The following is a 22,857-nucleotide window of genomic DNA, read 5'->3' as shown; positions in this document are numbered from 1 at the left end:
TCAACGGCAATAGAACGGGTTTGCTATAGAGGCTGTATGGTGAAACAGTGATCAGGCTCAATAATAAAGAACGATACGTATTTAACACGAACACAAGTACAATAAAAATGCATCCGAGACGTACACTAGGACAATACTTAAAATAAAAAACAACCCACTAATAGCAAATTGGTGGTAAACAGCTACAGCAGCACAAACAAGTCAGACAGAACTCAGCAGGTAGAGAGACTCCACGCAACTATTCGCATCCCTCAAACATCTGCTACTCCCCACTGTCTTCTCACTTTAGCTGCACTTAACTGTCGACTTTTTACTGACTCAATTATGCGACTGGCTACTCAGCACACGACTCGATGCTGCTTCAGTACTTGTTTGAAAGAATATAAATATGATCATTAGAATATATTGGCGATAACATAGAAATAAAATGCATCCAAAATCTTGGAAAAACAGTATAACGAAGAAAATTTGGTATCCACACAACGAAAGCGACGAAACTGGAACATATATAGTTAAATCCTGACTTATAATTAGGTAGAGTATTGTACCTTTGATCAATTTTATATATTAATATTTTATAAATTTTGTATGTGAGTTTGCAATTCTGTTGCGAATGCTAATTTTAACTCTTCTTAGATTTTGCATTTATTATATATCTAAAAAAAACAGAATTTTCAATTTTAACATTTAAAAAAATCTTACTCGTTTGTTTTTTACTCCGGTTTAACTATACAAATTTGAACGAAGTGACACCCTTTATGGACACTCCTCCAATCGAGAAAAGGATATTGACCTTATTCTATATGAATTGTTTGAAATATTCAACTCATAAGGCAAATCTATAATACAAGCATGATCTTAATCACAAATTAATATCAGCTGACAAAATCTTTTGCCAAAAAATAATTTTTAATGAGTGCCATTAACAAATTCTTCCTCGATCTTTGAATACTTTTGACGTACTATATTAATTTTGATATCTTTAATTTGGATAGTCTTTTTTTGCTGAAGATTCCAATCGGTAAATCATTTTTAAAAAGTAGCTATTAAGCATCCGAGCCAAAGAGTCTTTAAATTATATTCTTTTGATACTCTTAATTCAAATTTAATCTCTTAAAACGCTCATTCGAACGGTTGTACTTGCAGGTACTTCGGGTAGTAAATAACAGAAGATCAGAATAGTTTTGGTGAATTTCGATGACTATTCATTAAATCGTTACTTTTTTGTTAATAAGATTTTTTAAAAATTTTCCTCTAGAGCAGTGTCGAATATAACTTATTAAGTTAATAATACACAAGTCAAAGCTTCCTGTGTTTATCTTCATTCCTATTGGTCTAAATATTGGTGGAAATTTTAAGATAAGATTAAGTTTTGCAGATGAGAAATTGTTCAATATATATATATTTATATGTGGGGAAACTATGAGCACAAATGAATCCTCATATTAAGCATACTCTTGCTATAAATTTCGTATAACTTTTGTTTGAAATTAGCTTGTATGATTTTTATTAGGAATTCTGGTGAAAATTTAGTTATATTTAACGATTAATCGCATATTTTTTTCTGCTTTACTATTAATCAGTAAAGGAAAGCAAGAAATTTCTTGGAAAATTATTTATTGAATATTATTTTCTATGTCCCAAAATAAATGTTAGTTTGATTATCCAAAATGTTTCCACATCATTTGTAATCCACATCATTATTATTATCCACATCATTTGTAATCCACATCATTATTATTATCCACATCATTTGTAATTAGATATACTATAAAATGTTATTGGAAACACACTATGAGAATGCATTCATTTTAAAAACTCTATTGCTTTTAAAATTTATGCACCATTAAAGTTGGCTGACTTTTTGACAAGTATCATTTGCTGTTTATTCAAATAAATAAGAAAAAGTGCTATATTATTGTTCATTCTATGACAGCGTATTCAATAAAGTTTTTAAATGTTTGCAGTTTTTTACTGATATTTATTTATAGCAATTGGTTGGTATACAATTTGAAAATAGTTGAGACATTCACTGCCACTGTATAATGAAATCAAGTTTTTGAATTCCTATTTTAACAAATGCATATCACAGAGTATGGCAAAGGATCATTGCAAATGACACTGCTCACACAGATGAGAGGATATTTCAAATTCAGTGTGAAGAGATAAATGAATGAAGCACTCGATTCCTTCTGATTAAACTTGTAAATCAGAAAAGTAAATCACAAGTCAGTTCGATTACACACTAGGAAGACACCTGGCTGACTGTTCAATGCCTTCCACAACTCCTTTTGTGCCTAAGTTGCTATGGAACAAAAAATCGTAGAAGAACTTACTAGAACTGCAGAATTCTAACCATATCTCATTGCTGCCAATGTGTTCTGGCAATCTTGAATGATCCTTCCTACCGAACAGTCTATATGTGCCAATCTTGTCCAACTGGATACACTTTTGTTCTCTCCCACCGTTATGTTCTTGTTACTTACGAAAACTGAGTTCGCATCTCCCTTTAATAGTTGGACAATTTTCTTTGAGTTGCCTTCCACTTTTCAGTTGTCCTTGTTTAATGAAAAAGCAATTGCTATGTATAACTGCATATGTAATTATTAAATAACTGCTTAGTTTTGTGAGTATCGCATTTGAGACGTTGCAGAAAGAAAAATGCAACAGACTTTGAGTAACCATGACAGGTGCTTTTAATTTGTAAATAGGAAAGAAATGACATCAGGTAATTAGATTTTATTTTCATAAGATAATTGATATTTTCTGATTAAATTTTATTAGTACTTAGTATATAGATTTGCATCACAAAATTTTTGAAACATTTTAGATTTTGAGAAAAAAAATAGAAAAAAAGGAAAACCCCATATTAGTTATTTTTATTTTAAATCTATTGTCGACTTAATAAATAGGCTAAGTATGCAGCTGCCTATGTTCTTGGATCCTGAGGTCTCTAGATTTTTTATGGCGTTTTTGCAGCAATTTAATATAATGTTTCCACTCAATTTACAAAGGCCATACACTCGAACTTGTTGAAATAAAATTAAAATATAATCTTTTTAATATTTCTTTAAAGTTTGTAGCATTATTCCCAAAATAATCTTAATTAAATACTTTTTACAACTGTTTTTTTTACTTTAGAAATTCCCTGAAATTAAATAAATATGTATCAGTATATAAACTCTTCCTTCTTCAAACTGCATAGATAGAAATTGAAATTAAAATCAACTAAAAAAATTCCTGCTTTTAGCAGCTGGAAGGAGAAAAGGGGGCCTCGAGGTTTGCATTTCTAAGAGTCCCTACATGTCTTATTCTCGCTCTGTTAAAAATGTTACGAAAAAAAGATGTCTGTTTTTGTTTCTAATATATTAGTAGTTTATCTTCTGAAAAGATTATTTTAATATTATAGATATTATTTTCATGACTATATTTTTAAGTATTTTAGAGTCTGAGAAGAAAATAAATAAAACTATTTTAAAAAATAAGATTTTAAAACTTTTTGGCATCTTTTCGTGACAGAAATATAAGAAGCGGCAGAGTGCATGCCTTCTTGGCTTATAGGTATGATCTGGGTGTACCAAACTGACTGCTGCTTCCAAGTCATCAATAACAATGCTTGTGTCACGACATGCAAAAGACATAAAGACGTTTCCAAGATCTTTCAATGATTTTTTGAAGTCTTCGCCGTGGTCATCTTCGATTGAACTGCCTTGGCTTCCCATCGAATTCAGCTGATCTTTAGTGCTTTCATATATGAATGGGGTGCTGAAAAATGTAAAATATAAAGCTGTATCATAAAGAATTATAATAAAAATTATTATGTGTGAATAAATTTTCAATTCCATTAATAGGAAAAATTTAATAAATGCAGTTTTTAACACTTTGTACTCTGATGGTTCCTCTCAGGCACCATTCAATACAGCGCATCATTTTAACATTTTATTTGTTTATTTTTATTGCTAAAACAAATGGTAAAAAGATCTAGGTTAATTTTCTGGAGAAATAAAACTAACTTTAGCTCATGGTCATCACAAACTGATTACTCCGACCAACCAGAAGTAACACGGAAAAACTTGAATGATTGGACCACCGCAACAGCAACACTGGCGGTAACTGCGATTGAGTCCCAAGGGCCATCACCGGTTCCGGTATAAATCTTCCCAAAGGAGGTACGTCCCGTCATCGATGGGAGGAACCAGTCTCCCTCCTTTTCGTGTACCTGCAAGAGTGGCGAAAACCAACCACAATGCCGGAAGCTTCCCGTCCTCAATTACGAGGTGCCCTCCGTGGGACTTTTAGTTCAACATAAAACTATTGTATAGATTTTTTTTCCCCGAAGCCATAAGCAAGTCATTGTATTAGGTGAATAATTAGGCATTGAATTATTTTCCATAGTGCAAAGGGTTAAAGCATACATTTATTAGCGCACGAGAAATATAATATATTTTTATTTTATTTATTTTCTGCATTCGACACCTCAATTAATATAATTGCAAAAGAATATATTATATATATATAGTTTTTTTTTTTTCAAATTCACACATATCATATTACAGCACGGTTATGGAAAGCTAAAATGCTAAACTTAATCGCTTACCTGATAATTAGATTCGAAAAGTTTTATAAAAGTATAGTACCATGAAATATACAAAAGTGTACATAATTTAAAAATTCTATCGAGAGGGGTATCCAGAAACTGAATTGTCTTTTCAATTGCTAAAGCATTTGTTCACATATTTGTGTTTACTTCGCAAACTCGCTGACAAATAATGGAAGACATTTTTAAATTGCTGAGGTCGGCATTTAAAAACTTTTGAGTGTTAAAAATAATTTTATACTCCGTAATTACTTTCTTCTTTTACGAAAGGAGTGCAAATGCACTTGATGAAGAATGAATGGGCGGTGGATTCTGACTGATGATGATTTGCTTACAGAAGGTGAGTTTAATTTAATTTAGTTATATTAACGCCCCGTTTTAAAGCAACACTAGGGACCTCGTAATTTTCAACTGCGGTTAGACGACGGGGACAACACACGAGCTGGCACCCCTCTACAAACTTTCATATCACACCAGCAGTTGGTCCCGACGTATATAACGTGCGTCAGATCCGCTTACACGAGGGTTCTTTGGTGGAATCAGGTCTCGAACCTGAAGCCCTTCGATTCCACAGCCGAGACCTTACCACCAGGCCACCGCGGTCATGGTGAAGTTGAAAATTAGGTTAAGGAGAATCGTACATTTACTATTATGACGCTGTCAGTGCGTTTTTCACAAATTTACCACTCAGTTCTTCATCACAACAAGTGGCTACTTTCTAAGAAGAAGGCATACAAAAGCTCGATGATATTGCTTCAAAAATGGCGGCAACTATCTTAAAAAATAGCTTAAGCACTGTACCTCATTATGCAATACAATTTTTTTTTTTCTAATAATGTTTTTTTTTTTTTTTTCAATTAGTTAACTAGGCTTAGTTTCTGGATATTGCTCCTTCACTAAGATATGAATGAAAAAGAAATCGATTACAATTATGAGCGGAGAAAATAAAAATGTAAAACAAAATATGTCAAATAAAAGTGTGTAAAAATAAACGATACATATATATATATATATATAATTTTCCGAAATTAAGAAATGGTATAATATAATTGTTAATAGAATTATTAAAATGTAGAAAAGTTACTTCAGAGTTATTTCATTGTTTTAAGTTGTCTTGTCATCTAAAACACGCTGCGATATTTACACCCAGATATAGAAACGAATAAAGGAGAAAAGAGAGAGGGAAAGTTAAAATATTGACTTTTCTCTTTTAAATAAATATTATTTTATTAATATGAGAGAAAAAAGTTAAATGAGAGTTATAAGTATTAAAGTAACGATTATCGTTAAGATGGCGTAGTTAATTCAGATGTAAATTGGAAAAATAAAAGATAAAGCTCAAAAAAATTATACTAAAGATTTTTTTTTTAATTTGAATGAAATTTTTGCAATTCCGTTTGAATATTGTTAGACAGTAGAATATATCTGATAAAAATAGCTGCTCGATATTTGCATATTTTTTTTAAAAAAAGTAATCTTTCTCGAAAAAAAGTGATCATCAAAAAATAGGCTTTAAGCACTTTTTTTTTATCTAGCTGAACTCGCTGGTTGAAAAAATTCCTGTTCTAAAAGATTTGTACTACAATTTTATAATTTGTTTGATTTCTATATAGTTGTTATTTTGAGAAAAATGATGAAAATTAAATTTGAGTTTAACATTTTATCTCAACTACAATATCTGAAAAACATTCAGAGACAAAAAGAATGGTAATACAACAACTAAAAAATAATAATCTGAAAGCAATAACGATGCTAATTGTGTATTTTTTCCACGTCAGAATACAATCTAATTGGACTAATATGAGAATTGTTTATTTTAATATCATTGACAAAGTTTTTTGCTCGTATCTTTAAAAACAAATATAAACATATCAACTCAATATTCTTTTATTAAGTTTAAATAGAAAACAATTTTTAATATTCTTGCAAGATTATTGGAATAATTCAGACACGGATGAAATGCGTAAAAGAATGTCATTATTTTGGGAATACCTGACTTTTTAACGCAAATAAATTTAATATTTTTTAACAGCTCATAATCCTTTGTCCTTTTTAATTTCTGGTATACGAAATTAAAAAGGACGAAACAGAAAATATTGCACTTGTCAAAAAATTTGAACTCGAGATTTCAACTATCTCCCTATGCTAGCCTGGAATTCAGTCTATCTATCGCTTTGTCTGTCTGTCTGCAAACACAGTAATTCAAATACATTTGAGCTAGATGGATGCAATTCGTTTTGCACATGTACTTTAATACATATGCAAAAAAATTCATAGTCCAAAGAGGATAATTTGAAAGAGTGCCGAATATAGTCCAGTGTCACCTTAATACATGTGGCCATTTTTAATACCCTTTCTACTAATAGCTATGAATTATTCTAGCTCAAGATCATTACCACAACTTGCTTGCCCATGACTCCGCTTCAAATAGCCAATAGCAGTTTCCGTTTTTTTTTTTTTTTTACATAAAGCACCCAAAAACACTAGAAAGACTTTACAGTATTTGGCATATCCAAAGTGTTTCATCGAATTTCTAGAATAATCCGGATTTTTCACAACTCAATTAGTCTTTATTCGTTCTGATTTCTGTTCTTTTTCTAAACTTCCTTTTACTCAGATAAAATCTCACTTCATGATATTTTGAATTTTCTTTGATCGTAGTCTAAAGATAAAACGGATGTTTCTTATGAACTTTATAACATCATTCCGATTAATTATTCACATTTTAAGAATCTCGCTGGCCTGGTGGTAATTTGGAAAGGACGTGGAATTTAGTCGAGGAGGATCTCACCTCAGGTGTCGTTCTCATTATCTGACAGCGATTCAAAATGATGAGGTTCTTATTAAAATAACCCTCGTATCGCATCAAAATGAAACGTTAATATGACTAAACTAAATATGAAGTTTGAAAGTATATAATGCATATATGAATTAAAGAATTTATTATTCAAAAGGAATTTCTCTTGTCATCATATCGTGAGGTAAATGCTATAATTATAGGTTAATTATTTTAGAGCAATTTTCATTTTTGAGAGCCATAAATAAACTATAAACAATGCCTTGTACCTTTTGCAATATCTAAATTGTTGCAGTGCATTGAGAAATTAGCCTCAGCACTTTTTGAAAGATTATAAATGTGGGATCCGTGCCTCAGAAGATCCTCTTATAACTCTCGTCATGTGACAGTGGTCCAAAATTACGAGATCTGTCCCAAAATAGTCGTTTCTCTAAAGCGAGAATTAATATAACTAAACCTCTTATAACTCAACTTCAGCAGTGGTTACTCATTTGCGAATTAGATAGCTGTGTGGAGTCAGGAGATAAGGTGCATTTAATAACTCTTTAACTTTTAATACTTCGAGGTTTGTTCGGTGTTGAGCGACTGTGAACCATTCTATTTTGGCAGTGCGATGAAGCACTTAGCCTATACATGTAACTTAAAGATGTAAATATTTGTAATTAATATACTATTTAATCTTAGACATCGTGTAGTTAGTGAATTACTTTTAAAATAAGTTACCATCTCTCCCATTTACATAATGCGTCAATTTTAAGTAACCTGAACAAACAGATATTATTTCAATGTTTTTTAATTTCAGCGTTTGATTTTGATTGATATAGTCGTTTCTTTAATTAAAATAGTGAAAACTTGCAAAGAAAATGGTGCTTCCACTTACTAAAATATTTCTGGTTCAATGGACACCACAGAAATTCCTTCCATACCGATTTCATGCCTCAAACAGTCACTTAGACCAATTGCGGCAAATTTACTAGATAAGTAAGCTGCGAAAAACGGGAGAGCAACTTTACCTGAAAAAAAAATAACGCTATAAGAATATGCATGGACCAGCATACTGGGTACATATGTTCCAACAAAAGCAGTGAATGGTTACTTATAATTCAAGGTGAATTAGAGGAAAATCAAAACAGTGTTCAATTTATGAAGTTCTCAAAAATACGTAATAAGTATTTCATTAAGAAAAAATTCATTTTGATATTTTTAAACCGCTCTTTCAAGAAAATACATTTCACGTATTCGAAATACAGTGAAATCCTTTTTATACACTCATTTTTTATACGATTTTCTTTATGTGACTTGTATTTTTTTTAAAAAAGTCCATCAAATTGCATAATATGAATGAAAAAGGATTAAAAATGGAATTTAAAAAGAAAATAGCGAATGACTCACCGCATGCTATACAATCATGCTACAAAAACTATATTAATATTGCATCCTTACTTTTATTACAAATGCGCAAAAGAATATTTTTATATGTTCATTTTGAAATTTTCTTGCATGTAATATGTAATTTATAATCAAATAAATCATCAAAAAATTTTCCCACTTGTAAATTAATTTTGGGCTTGTTTGAAAAAACCAGTTTATAGTACATCATGCAGTTTTCAGTTATATATATGCGTATAACGCTTTGCCCTTTGCCCACGTTATCTTGTGAACATGCTGACTAGAGTAATTTTGATTGGATTTTAACTGGCCTTTAATATGTTGTATGAAATGTAAAAGTCTCAGACGAGTTCATAAATGGCCCATAAAGCCAAAGGGGGTGGAAATGATGCGGGATTGAAATTTTCGCTATAATTTTCTTAATATTGACGACAGAAAAATAAATGCAATTAGCCAAATTCGCGCCTCATTAAGACGAATCACTTTTGTATTTAAATTTTATCGATAACTGTTATATCTTAGAAATGGCGGGGGTTGTGACTTAGAAAAATATATCTTAGAAAAAGGGTTGTGACGTGTGTGTAGCTAAGTCGTACTCTTGGCCCTAGATGGCGCTACTATTGAAACAAGAGGCGTTCCCCTTGAGGCTTAAATCGGCTGTCTTCGACAGCGGGCTTGTCCATGGCAAGTGCCATTAGAAACAACAACAACAACAACAAATGATAATAATGTGAGAATTTTCGGAAAGATACTCAATATGACCACAGTTTATGATAAAACCTCTACAATTTATTTTATGATAACAGGTTACAGTTTTATCCATTATAATTTAAGACTAATTAACAAATGTAGTTGCTTACTGCGTTCAATGTAAGTTGTGAAGTGTTGATTCATGTGATCGATGATGGTAAATTACAGTCGATTAATCTCTGAGCTTGTTTTTACATAAATAAGAGTGGATGAATCTGGAATTAGCATATGCGTTTGTTAAATTCCACATGGACTTTTTAAATAAAAGCGATTGTCTAGTAAACCATTTTCAAGCTTCTATTTAATTGTTACGTGTATTAAAATCATAAACTATGAAACTTATCAAGAATTTTTTTTAAACTTATTTTAGATTGCGTTCTTTGAGCCTGTCTCTAATAATACTAACCAATACATTGACACACGCACATACACGCACACGTATGTATGCACATGTATTAAATGAAATTAATAAATGTATTTTTAATTCTAAAAACAATTAATTGAGATTAACATACTCAAGCAAAGTAAAAAATAAAGACAATTGATATAAACGCTATTAAGTAAATCGGAATGAGTGTTAAGATTTATTTTGATGCCTAAAATGATAATAAAATTTCAAAACAAAAGAACTAGAAATATTATAATGATTCGACTCCGTTACTCACCCCCATGGCTCGTAACGTTCACAATCCTTCCCTTTGATTTCTTGAGTAGAGGGAGAAATGCTTTGGTGACTCTTACCACCCCCATCAGGTTGACATCGTACACATCTTTAAAGTCGTCCAGCGTACACATCTCCACAGAAAGTCCTTTGAAAATTCCGGCATTGTTGACAATGGCCCATAATTCTGTTTCAATGAAAACGAAAAGAAAATGAAAAAATGTGTGTTAGCTCCTTCATCTGGGAATTTTTTTTTTCATAGAAGTGTTATAAAAATTTAAAAGAAATTTTAATTTTTAACCGCTTAACTGTTTTGCCCGAATGCCATACGTGCATCTAGTTATCGAATTTTGAAAGTTGTAAGCAAAAAATAAACCATTCGTAACGATTGTAATTCAATATTAAAATAACTTCGAATACATAAGCGAGTCAAATATTCAATAGATTTCCATTTGAATTAAAACAAGAACATATTTCTAAAATAAAAAGTGTCATCTTATTAGATAGTAAAGAAAATAAAGCAGTTAAATGGTTAAATTGAAACATTATAGCATCATAATGTTTTAAACTTGATTAATTTATTTTAATTTTATTTTGAAATGGAATTTTAATCACAGCAATGATAAAGTGAGCAAAGAAAACGTATTTAATAATATATTTAATTAGGGATCCAGCAATTAAAATAATATTTTTATAAAATACGAGAGCCATTTTATTCAAGCTCCGAATGGACCACAAAAAATATAGTAGTAGTAGAGAAAAAATGAAGATTCGTTTATTCGGGAATCAATTGACCAGGTATTAACTTTAACCCCCCCCCCCCCTCTTTAAAGAATATTGCTGCCAGTGTTATGAAAGTGAATCTTAATATTCCTTTGAAATTCCTCATACGCATGACAGCTTTGGCCTTCTAATCAATTCTTCAATGCAGGGAAGGTATAAAAATCACTCGGCTCTAAGTCTCGTTCTCAATGAAGGGGTACGAATATATCACAATAGAAGTTCTTGTTTAATGTGTTGATCAAGGGGTTCAAAAGAAATGAAAAATGCTGGAAAACCCAGTCAATAAATTGAATAACTTGCATGTCAAAATTGCGATTTCGATAGTAGACATTCCTGCTCCATATTCTTTCCTTTAAAAAAACTTAAAGAACTTTCAAACTAAAGAGGAGCTTGGAAGGAGTATTAAGTTTATTTCACAGCTTTGGAGGCAACATTCTTTGAAGTAAAGAATGAAGACCTTGGTTTGGTTTGGTTTGGTTATATTAACGTCCCGTTTAAAGCAACACTAGGGTTATTTTGGGACGGACCTCGTCATTTTGAACCGCGGTCAGATGACGAGGACGACACCTGAGCTGGCACCCCCCTCTCCACACCACACCACACCAGCGGGAGGACGTTTGGTCAGGACGGATTTAACGTGCAACTGACCCCCTTACACGACGGTTCTTCGGTGGAATCGGGTCACGAACCTGAAACCCTCCGGTTCCGAAGCCGAGACCTTACCACCAGGCCACCGCGGCCAAGAATGAAGACCTGGCTCATCGGTATGTCCAATGCTTGAATCTTCACTGCGAGTAAGTCGAAAACTAAGCATGTTTATAACTTCTGATAATAAACTGATTTTTTTTCTTTTATGGCCAAACAGAACTTGAAAAAAAATGGCCCTTGTATATTTAAAAACATGATGGTTGATGATTATAACATGCGGGCCTTTTGTATGAGTACTGTTATAACATACAGGCCTTATGTACGAGTTTACGAATCGATTCAAACAACACAGGAAGAATAACTTTATAAAAGGAACAAACATATCCGAGCAGCAGATATAGAACATAGCAGAATTTAAAGCTACGAGAAAGATATTAGAATAAATGAAAAGGTGCTCATAGTAAAGAAAAATTATTATAAAATGTCATCTTTATCATGTAATTGAATGCTAGATAGTTTTAAAGAAGGTCTAAGTATTAAAAGACATCTCACACTAAAATGCATGAAGAGCTATTCTTATGCTATTTGTTAATTCTTATGATTATTACAAATTCTATTTACCTTTACTTGTTTCATTGTAAATATGTAATTATATAATTTTTCTTATTCTCTTACTGATAATCAAAATGTTCTCGAATTTACAGGGCGTGCTTTCAATTACATAATGCAAATTTAATATAAACATCCAATAATAGAGTGGTTTGTTTAAATTTGATTTCACATGAGTGACGCCATCTGGTAATGAATTTGAAAATAAAAGGGTTTCAAATTCATTACCAGATGGCACTTCTATGATATTTCTGACATTTAATGCGTTGTAATTTAATAATTTAAAAAGTAGAAAATAAATTTTAAATACTTACTTTTTACTATACTAATAAAATTGCATTTATTAAATTTATTTCGAATGCTAAAATAAAAATATACTTTAAAAAATTAAAATATATGAAAAATAAAACACGAACTGCTTTCAAGCTAGTTTTATCTACGGTCCAGACATTTCAGAATATTTTATTAAATCTTTTATTTAAAGGATAACGATATGATAAGATTATTTTAATCGTTCCTTAAAAAAGCTGTTCTATATCATTATTTGAAAAAAATATATCATGCTTTAATCTTTTCTATTGGGATGAATAAAGGAAATAAAAAGGGCAATTACATTTCCCAGTATTTATACTCAAAATAAATATAGAATTAGTAAGTATTTAAATTTTATATATATCTGTAGAATTGATAAAAAATTACAAGCTGAAAATGAAAGAAATATAATTTCTTTTCAAACCATTCTCAGAGAAAAAATTCTTAAAACTGATAATTCTTTTTGATAAAATCACAAGATCTATCGATCCTTCCTACAAATTGAAATAATTCTTTCAAATTATAGCTTAGAGTCATTTTGATTTATTAATGACCATATGACGTCAGAAAAAAATTAGAAATAAAAAATTTGAATAAAAATATTTTTTAAAAGAATATATACAGAATTTATTGGATGATTAACTGATCTTTATGTCTGAAAATACTAAAATATTATGTAGTCATAAAAAAATATACAAATGAACAAAATTTCAATCTTATAACACAACAGGGAATGAGTGAATGGGTGATTACAAATTTTTATCCTTATATTTTTATCCTCCAACATGAAGCAAGTCACATAAAAGTGCTTCATTAATGTTAATAATCATCTTTTCATCAATAAGATTGCTATTGGGACATTTTTTCCATTAACATAAATTACGATCAAAATCTGCTAGCAATATTTATTTTCATTGCTTTCTTTTAATTTTCAATTTATTTTCTTTAAAGTAATTATTTTTATTTTATGAATCTTAATTTTCTTTTGTAGTATTTTTTTTTAGTCTTTATTGTATCCTTTGCAAAGTGTTTCGCTCAAGAAAAAAAAGAAAAGTATATTAGAAAGATGTTTTGTGGTATCAAAAGTAACTCCTACTTGCAAAGCATATGGAAACAGAGTTTTTGATATCTCACCTGTTTTTTAAGAAACTTTTTAAAGTTACATATCTTTAATGATATCATTTTAAATATTAAACATTACATTTCAAATTTTCTTCGCAATTATTTTAATTTAAATTGAATTTTATGTTTTATTTACAGTTAAAGAAAATAATTTTAGGATATAGATTTTTCATATTAGTCTCAGCTCACCACTTCACATTTACTCACTCGGGTTACAGTTTTTGATAGCGAAACCGAAATTCATCAAATGATAATCGTTTCCTAGTTTAACAGTGACATTCAAATAAGTTTTGCTAAAATATGGTACAAACCATGCAAATTTATATTTTTGTTGAAATTCCATTAATATTAATGAACATATTTGAAACGAGATAATTTATATCAGTTCCTAAAAACACTTGATCCCTGAAAGTTTTCGAGAAATGGGGGGGTCAAAATATTTTATTCAAATTACAAGATGGGTATAATGTTTTTTGACAATTATAAATATCTATTGCGTTAAAACTTAAAAAGTATTATATTGAGACGTGTTTCTTTTTTGTAAACTATAAATACATTTATTACATTTGTAATTAGATCGATTCGCTAAGCAAATTACAACATGTGCTCTCTTTATAGCTCAAAAGATTTCATAATTTTCTGTTTCAGTTCTTATCATAGGATATTTGGCATTTGCTTTGTATCTCTATTTACAGCATCATATGCTGTTCAAGCCTTCAATGTTTGATTATCACAAAACAGCGTAACAAACCTCTATAACAGCATCTAAACTCTCCTTGAGTAGAAATGGACGCGATTTCCTTTCATAGTATCGCAATAGGTATTGCTTAGTTTTACGATGAATAAGTCAGTGATTGAAACATAAAAAAACACTGTCTCAGTTTTCAGATGCCAAAACAAAAGGATTTCTCATCCTCAAGATAGGGCGGAAATATTTTTTATCCATCCAGCGTTACAGACAGCGTTGAACGATTATACTACTATAGATAAACAAAACCCTAGTAATCTGCTATCACAAAAGTCCGGAATTTGAACACGAATCCATTTAACAATTGCTCTTCATGTGACCTTGGAGCAAATTATAATTTGTCAGAGTCAAATATGTTCATGTGGTATTGATAAATGTCTCTTGCCTAACGACAAAAATTCAACAGTTATCTGATATCAGCTCAAGCCCGATATTAGCTCCGATATCAGTCATCAGAAAGAGCCTGACTTAAAATCGGAATGTCGTTTTTGAACTCGGGGTAGTCTGAAACTTAGAAATGAATCAAAATCCCGTGGTTGATTTTTTAAAGATTATAACATTACGAGAAAATACTTTTATAATTAATGATAGTAATAAGCTGAGCTTTCTGAGAGCAGAATCTAAACACTTAGTAGGGGTGCACACTGCCCTTGTGAGAGGTTCTAAGGAAACAAAACGAATTAAATCTGAAAAATGCAAATATTAATATTTTAAATACTTCTTACCAGATGAACCAAGATTTGCTTTCACGTATTCAACAGCTTTCTCCACACTTTCGTTCTTTGTGACGTCCAGAGGTAATATATGCAGGCGGTTGGAACAATTTGCCTTTAGTTTCGACGCACCTTCACTTTCCGGGTTCAAACATGAAGCGAATACATGAAACCCCTTCGAATCAAGACGCTTGGCGAGCATATTTCCGAATCCTGAATCGCATCCTGAAATTCAAAATGGAATTTAGCTCCTCTGATTATTTTAAAGGCTGCTGGCGAAAAGAATCGACTTTCATTAAAGTATTTTTTTTATATTTTTAATGCATTTTTGAAACATTTACCTTTATTAATTATTATATTCGAACTCAAGTAATTTCATATTACTTTAAGTTCACATACATGGAATAACAAAACACGGATTTTGCTCCAATAAAGCTCAATATCAAATTCAAGCTATGAAAATATTAACCAGCTCACTGTAAACTCTACAAATTAATATGTTTATTGTTATTATAATCATCTAAAGAAGAGATTCGCAAAATATAAATCGTAATCCGCAAGTAGTTCGCTACTCAATTTTTGGTAGATTCAGACAAGATCTTGAATGAATGGATGTCATTTCACAACCTGCGGAAGTGTGACGAAGGCATGGAATCTTCATCAAATCACATGGTAGTAACCTGACAGAAAATAAAGCAATGCGCAAACAAGAGATAAGTGTGGATGGAGAAGAGATATGATGGAATATAACAAATATCTTCTCATTGTGCGGGTGATATATAACCAATCTAAAGTAAGAAATATTTTGAAAATGAAAACAAAACGAAATAGTTTCGGAATCGCAACTAAAAATTATTTCTTATTCAAACTAAAACCAAAAAAGGAACAGGAAAAACACCACAGTATTTAGAGAACGCAAATGCAGCTACTTCTAAAACACAGATGAATTGAGACAAAAGTAATAAAAACCGAGTTAATAGGAAAATCAAATTAAACCAAATAAAAGAAAAGAATCCGGCCTGAAAACTTTTTCAAGGGTCACCCTCAGACAGGGATTTAAAAAAAAATGATTTTTTTCTGTGAAGGAATGCAGACTAAACTGTCTAATAATGATTCCTCGTGAATCCCCTGAAACTCGAAAATCCCCTGAAATGAGGCCTAAGAAATATACCATTTTAACAGAAAGGAAAATACAAAACAATAAATTAGAAGAATACATCCACTAATAAGCAAAAATACAATAACAAAAATACCATATATTAACACTCAAACCAGTAATGAAACATATATATTTGTGCTGTGAAACTTTCTTGGGTCGCATGTTCTTTCAATTTGAGACTTCATTTTAATGTTACGTTCTCCATAATATCTCACATCCACTCATTTAATCAGAAACTCGTCGTTTTCACTGTGAACCATCATTTGTTTTTGATCCGTCTTAAACTCCAAGATGATCATTACCGTTTGTGTATATGTTCATTTTTATATTATGTAAGCATTTATATTTAACAATAAATATTTTTTTCATAAAAGTTTCCTTTAGGCACATAAAACCTCTACTGAAAAGTTTGCTATACCTGTCTTCAAAAATATAAATGAATCACTAAAAATTCAGTTTCAAAATGTGACTCATAAGTTTGTGGGAAACTTTTATCTAAAGCCTTTTGATTTACCAAGAACATTATTTATAAATACTACTATTAACCAGAAGGAAATTTTAGATTAATTTCCATCTCTTTCTGCGTAAATAAAAATGAACTAATAATGAACTGCTTCGAAGGGGAAGAAATAAAAACTTGCATACATTCTGAACTATGATGTTTTCATGGATAGTGGACTCGATTAAAAGGTTCCTTACTCAGTGAAGATTATGAAGAATTTTCACAACTGAAGATTGATGATAAAAACGCAAAAAGTTAACAAAAAAGGTGACTTTTTTTTCTTATGTCCAAATGAAACTTAACTGAAAAATGAGTGTGTGTCCAACATACTGTAAATTGTTGGAAATGTATTGGTAGATCTCAGCAGTGATATAAAATAGCAGAGAGATAACTTTACTGCCATTAACATTTTATCATCTTTCATTCTAATAATGTATTCATTCCATAAAGTGTCTTGAAGTAATGAAATTGAATTCATTCTTACAAGAAGAATGTAGGTAGAATGCATTTTTATGTAGATTAAATGAAAAAAAATAAGCCACCCCCTTTCTTTATCGCTTATTCTCTCATAATGCTGTTACCCTCTACTCAGGTGTGAAACTTAGACCTTTTGTGAATTTTAGACAAATCCATCAATGCCACGCATTCTCAAAATTTCATTAAAAAGGGGTCAGAGACAAGGGCAAGATTGAAGTGTGACAGTTTCAGCTAAGTGCTCCCTCTTTCTTACAATCCTTCCTTAGAATGACTGAGTCCCACACATGAGCGTTTTGTGCTACCTAGAATAGTAAATAAAACTCATATCGATTTTTGATTGATTGAAATAAAATTAACACATTTGAAATCCGAGAATTATAGACATTTATCAAATTTCATTTATCTGAGTCGTTATGTTTCAATGCGAATGTATAGACCGACAGACAGACGTGGACTGAGTTGGTTCAAAATCTGATACAGATATGCTCTTGAAATGTTAAGAACCGTATACCAAATTTTATCTATTTAGAATTTTTTTTATATATTTTGAAGTTATCATTTCACCTTTTCGCAGACAGAGAGACACACAAACATCTTGAAGATGGATTCCATCCAAAAGTTGAGAGGAACTTATATTGATAGAAATCTGCAAATGTAATGTTAATTCCATATAAAAAAAATCACTCGTTTAACTCTAATAATTTTAGTTATTATTGTAACTGGACATAATTTCATTTTTTTTTTGTCTCAAAGTGGTTTGGAACTAATGATTCATTAAAATCACGAAGCCAAATTTTTGACAATTATAATACTTTATGTTCATATATTTCATATATGAGAAGATAAAAATAAAAATAGGGATTTGATCAGTGCCAAAATTAAACTGAAACTTATTTCTTGTTCTTTGTGAAATTTGCAGTATAGCACTCACTGCGTTTTCCATTTCCAGCATTCAGTTCTTTCCAAAAATATTTTGTAATATAACAGCATGCTCGTATCACTTAAAATGCTTGGTGAACTTTCTTTCGCTATCTTTGTCTCAGCAAATGCAATGATCATTTAATATAAAATGAATTTATGAAGATAGGTAAAAAAAAAAAGCGCTCATGTTTGGTGATGAGTTGATTAATTTTTGAATAGAATGAAACTAGGTGTCGATAAGCTCAGTGTTCATGGAAGGAGGTACATTTCCTTGTGAAAAGAAAAGACTGCAAATGATCCATGAATCTCCAGACTTTTCCACATAGAACCGTGACTACTTTGTTTATAAGAAGATCCATGATTCAGCAGTAAAGAATTCGGAGCATGAACAGTTTATATTTATATCCGAGTCAACATTATTTGGATACTTCAGACTGATGCCTTGCTTTTCGCTGTCACCTTGCCCTTACTACCGTGGTTTAGCGAGAATAAAGACTCCGCTACCAAGTGGCTTCAACAACTACATAATCTTCTTCTTCACTGGTGTACAGTCCCGGATGGCCCTGGCCTTTCTCAGAATTGCATTCCACGCAGTCCTGTTCTGGGATAAAGTTTTCAAATTTGTCTCCTTAATAGTTTTGAAGCCCTTTTCTAGGCAATCAATTCACATAAATTTGGATCTTCTTTGGTTAACTAAAATAATCTTTTCTTTGACTGGAATGTCATCCAATCTTATTAAGTGCCTTCAGCGTTTAATTCTGTGTATTAACTATCTAATATAATACCGTACTTAATGCAGGCTTTTTAACTGAACTTTTTATTGTTTTTCTTTCATTTACTAAAATAATTGTGTCAGTTCTTCACATGTGGTGAAATATATAATCATATTTTTTTCTATTCCCAATCATTTTTCTCTTCTACAACATTGTCACTCGTAAGTTAGTAATACATGATATATATTTCTGTTTCTTCACATTGTTCTTCAATCAATATAAATCAACTGTTTCTGTACAATTTCCATTTCATAGACCATAAGTAAAAATTATTAATTCAAAATTCTTAAATTTTTTTTAAAACATGCATTTGTCAATTAGATATTAGGGTGTGTTTCAAATTTTTAGGAACACCATATAAAAACATAAAATCGGAATAATTTTTACCTAATATCTGTAAAAACTAGTTTGAAAAACATGAAAAATTAAATATAATAAAAAAATCTAAAATAATTAAATAAATATCAATGCTAATAAAAGAAGAAAATAGAAAAAAAATGCCAAATTTGTGTTTCAAATTTTTAGGGACAGCTAGATGAGATGGTATGTAAATTCAAGTTAAATCTTTATTATTGCTCATTTTCATTTACTACCAGTTGTTTTAATAACTTAAAAAGCTTATATTGAAAACGTCCACGTTTGTACTTAATTTTTTGCCGAAGAAATATGGCTACAGGTAAATGGTTATCAGATCTTGAAAAAGGCCAAATAAAAGCTTATTACAACGAAAAAAAGTCTTTGAGAAATATTTCAGCCCTCCTAAAAAGTTCAAAACATGCTGTGGAAAATTATGTGAAGCAGTTAAATGCGAAATCAACTGCCATTCAAAAGCGATGACCTAAGCCAAAGCTCGATTCACGTACCCGCAGGAGAATTATTCAGAAATGTGTAAATGGAAAATCCTCAGTATGAAAAGTAACAAAGGAATTGAAACTGGGATGTTCTTACACTTTCGTTTGGAGGTCAATCAAGAGCAATAAAAACATGAAATATGCGAAAAAGGCTTGCAAACCACCACTTGCCAAACAACACAAATTACAACGTTTATCCTGGGCAAAGGAATACCTGCATTTCAAAGATGAGTGGATAGAAGTCACGTTCAGCGACGAGAAGTTTAATCTAGATGGGCCAGACGGTTGGAGATATTACTAGCATGATCTAAGAAAATAACCAGAGATTTTCTCCAAAAGGCAAATGGGTGGTGGATCTGTTATGATTTTGGAAGCTTTTAGCTTCAATGGTACATGCGAACTGGCATTTGTGAATGAAAGAATGGATTCTGATCGATACCAAGAAATGTTACAAACACATTTACTTAAGGCAGGACCTGAAATATGTAGTCCAAATTGGACTTTTCAACAGGATAATGCATCTATCCACAGCTCAAAATCAACAAAAAAGTGGTTTAGAGATAACAATGTGAAAGTTATGGATTGGCCAGCTAGAAGCCCCAATCTAAACCCCATTGAAAATCTCTGGGGTCTTTTGGCAAGAACAGTTTATGAAGGAGGGCGCCAATTTGATTCGAAAATGCAACTTCAACAAGCAATAATGGATGCTTGGTATTCTCTGGATAAAACACTTCTTCAGAACGTAATATATTCCATGCCAAATAGAATATATGATGTCATCAGAAAAAATAGTGCTAATATTAAACGGTAAAGAAATTTAATTTGAAGCTTTTAATTCCACTGTCCCTAAAAATTTGAAACGCAAAATTTGTGCTACTCTTTTGTTTAATTATTTCAAAGTTGAAATTTATTTGTTTAATCTAAATTATCTTACAATATTTATTTTTGTTATTTATCTAACTTGTTTCAGAAATAAATATCAAATATTTATTATTTACGCTTTTATTTTCATTTTTACTGGTGTCCCTAAAAAATTGAAACACACCTTATAATGATTTAACTATATAGATGGCAAATTAATAATTTATCACTAATCTATAATCTTGATTAAAAAAAGAAGTTAAATTTAACATAAAAAAGTTATCAGAAGATTCAAATTCAATTAAACAGCGAAGGAATCTTATTAAAACTAATAAGAAAGGTCTCTAAACGCTTTCGTCGACTCTATAAAAAAGAGATTATATAAGATAAGAGATTCTATTCTCTTCTCCCCGCATAAAAATTTTGAAATTTTGAACAAGATCTTGAAAATCATGCGTGCACAGATTTTTATTTTCAGAATCTCACCCATGAGTATATTGTGCTTCATGGTATAGAGAAAACTGTATATGGTTCTGGGCACCATTATATCGATCGATGGACACCAAAATTTGAAACTGCAATTTTAGTAACAAAATCACGCACCAAATATCAATTTATTTTTTTAAACTTGCGTTTTGGAATTGTGGAGTTAATATGTATGCGAAAGTACAAACCAATACACGATCAATTCATCAGCATACTTGGTTCAAAATTTTATTCAAAAATACACATTGTATATCGAATTCCATCCATGAAAGCCTTTGCATTTTTGAGTCATTTTATTTACATACCTGCCGAAGTATAAACTGACATACGGTCAACTTCTGGGCGGATTTGGTTGAAAATTTCATACCATTTTGCATCTTAGATGCCAAATGAAATTCTATTCAACTTGTTTTTCCCGTTTAACATCATCCTGTTCATCTGTATTCAGATAGGGCCGTAGTGCCCTAGTGGTTAGGTCTCGGCTTTGAACCGTAGGGTTTCAGGTTCGAGACCCGATTCCACCAAAGAACCGCCGTGTAAGAAGGTGTGGTGCACATTAAATCTGTCTGGGCCAAATGTCCTCCCGCTGGTGTGGCGTGGAAGATTGGAGAGGGGGTGCCAGCTCAGGTGACGTCCTTATTATCTGACCACGGTTCAAAATTAAGAGGTTCGTCCCAAAATATCCCTAGTATTGCTTTAAAAAACGGGGGGTTAATATAACTAACTAACCGTATTCGAATAAACAGTCTGTCAGAGTTACTGTAAACGGATTTCATTCAAAATTTGGAAGAAATTTACAAAACTGATGTAAAGACTACGCACTAAATTTAATCTATCAAGCTCAGGCTTTTTAATTATCATGTTCACAGAGACAGACATAAAACCGCTTCACCCCATTGCAACTGCAATCTTTAGGTTCTTTAAACAGTGTGATGGATATAAAGTACAAAAAGTATATAAGAGTAAAGAATATAAAGAAAGTAAGTATAAGAAAAAGATAAAGTATATATAATATATATATATATAAGTATATATAAAGTACAAGTATAAGATAAAGTATAAGAAAATAAAGTATATAAAAAGACACAAAGGTTTTCCTCAAACTAGAGTTCGAACTTTTTGATGATGACAATACTTTGCATACTAGAAATGAAAGACAATAAATGCATCTTTTTAAATCATGTTTTACACAAAATGGGTCAATGGTCACTATTATCGTGTTATTAGCTAGAAATACCCAATATAATTAATCTAATAATGGCAATAAGTTTTTTGAAACATCTAATGAATATGAATAAAGTTTATAAAATTACCTGTTATGAGAACAGCTTTATTTCCAGCTTCAACTCGCTCGTTTAAGAATTTTCCTTTCGTGAATTGAAATGTGAGAGCAGCAAAACATATCCATAAAATGTAAGAAGAAACGCACGAACATATGAATATTGTCAAGGACGGGAAAATAAAGTTAATCAACTTTAAAATCAGAGCCGTACTTAAAAGGTGCCCCCACAGCACAAGAGTATATGTGCCGCTCATTGTGACGAGTCTACAGTCAATGAAAAATCCGAGAAAGACTGAACTGAGAAAATATAGGTTATCTCATTTAATATTTGATAGCTGATTCAGCTAGTCTTATTTTTCACAGATACCAAAAAGAATACTCAAGAGATATCAAAATAATGAAAAATGCTTTTACAG

At 31.0% G+C, this 22,857-nt stretch overlaps 1 protein-coding gene across 1 annotated transcript; it reads right to left on the bottom strand.

Annotated features, from left to right (window-relative positions):
* Positions 1-2,724: 2,724 nt before the first annotated feature.
* Positions 2,725-22,755, bottom strand: LOC129966847 (retinol dehydrogenase 7-like). Its single transcript, XM_056081435.1, has 5 exons — positions 22,473-22,755; positions 15,142-15,354; positions 10,199-10,381; positions 8,275-8,407; positions 2,725-3,765 (listed from the first exon to the last, which is right to left on the bottom strand). The coding sequence occupies exons 1-5, from the start codon at positions 22,693-22,695 to the stop codon at positions 3,393-3,395; spliced, it is 1,125 nt and encodes a 374-aa protein (XP_055937410.1). The 5' UTR covers positions 22,696-22,755; the 3' UTR covers positions 2,725-3,392.
* Positions 22,756-22,857: the final 102 nt, after the last annotated feature.

Source organism: Argiope bruennichi, chromosome 4 (genome assembly GCF_947563725.1).
Source record: "Argiope bruennichi chromosome 4, qqArgBrue1.1, whole genome shotgun sequence".
Taxonomy (NCBI): Eukaryota; Metazoa; Arthropoda; class Arachnida; order Araneae; family Araneidae; genus Argiope; species Argiope bruennichi.
This window is presented reverse-complemented; position numbering and strand designations above follow the sequence as displayed.

What these genes read in the sequence shown, in the direction of transcription:
- LOC129966847 (XM_056081435.1), bottom strand. Translation starts at nt 22,695, where the DNA reads ATGAGCGGCACATATACTCTTGTGCTGTGGGGGCACCTTTTAAGTACG. An exon ending in AGCAAATCTTGGTTCATCTG is followed by an intron (nt 10,382 to 15,141) that starts GTAAGAAGTATT and finishes TCATTGAAACAG; the next exon opens with AATTATGGGCCATTGTCAAC. An exon ending in GAACGTTACGAGCCATGGGG is followed by an intron (nt 8,408 to 10,198) that starts GTGAGTAACGGA and finishes TTTTTTTTTCAG; the next exon opens with GTAAAGTTGCTCTCCCGTTT.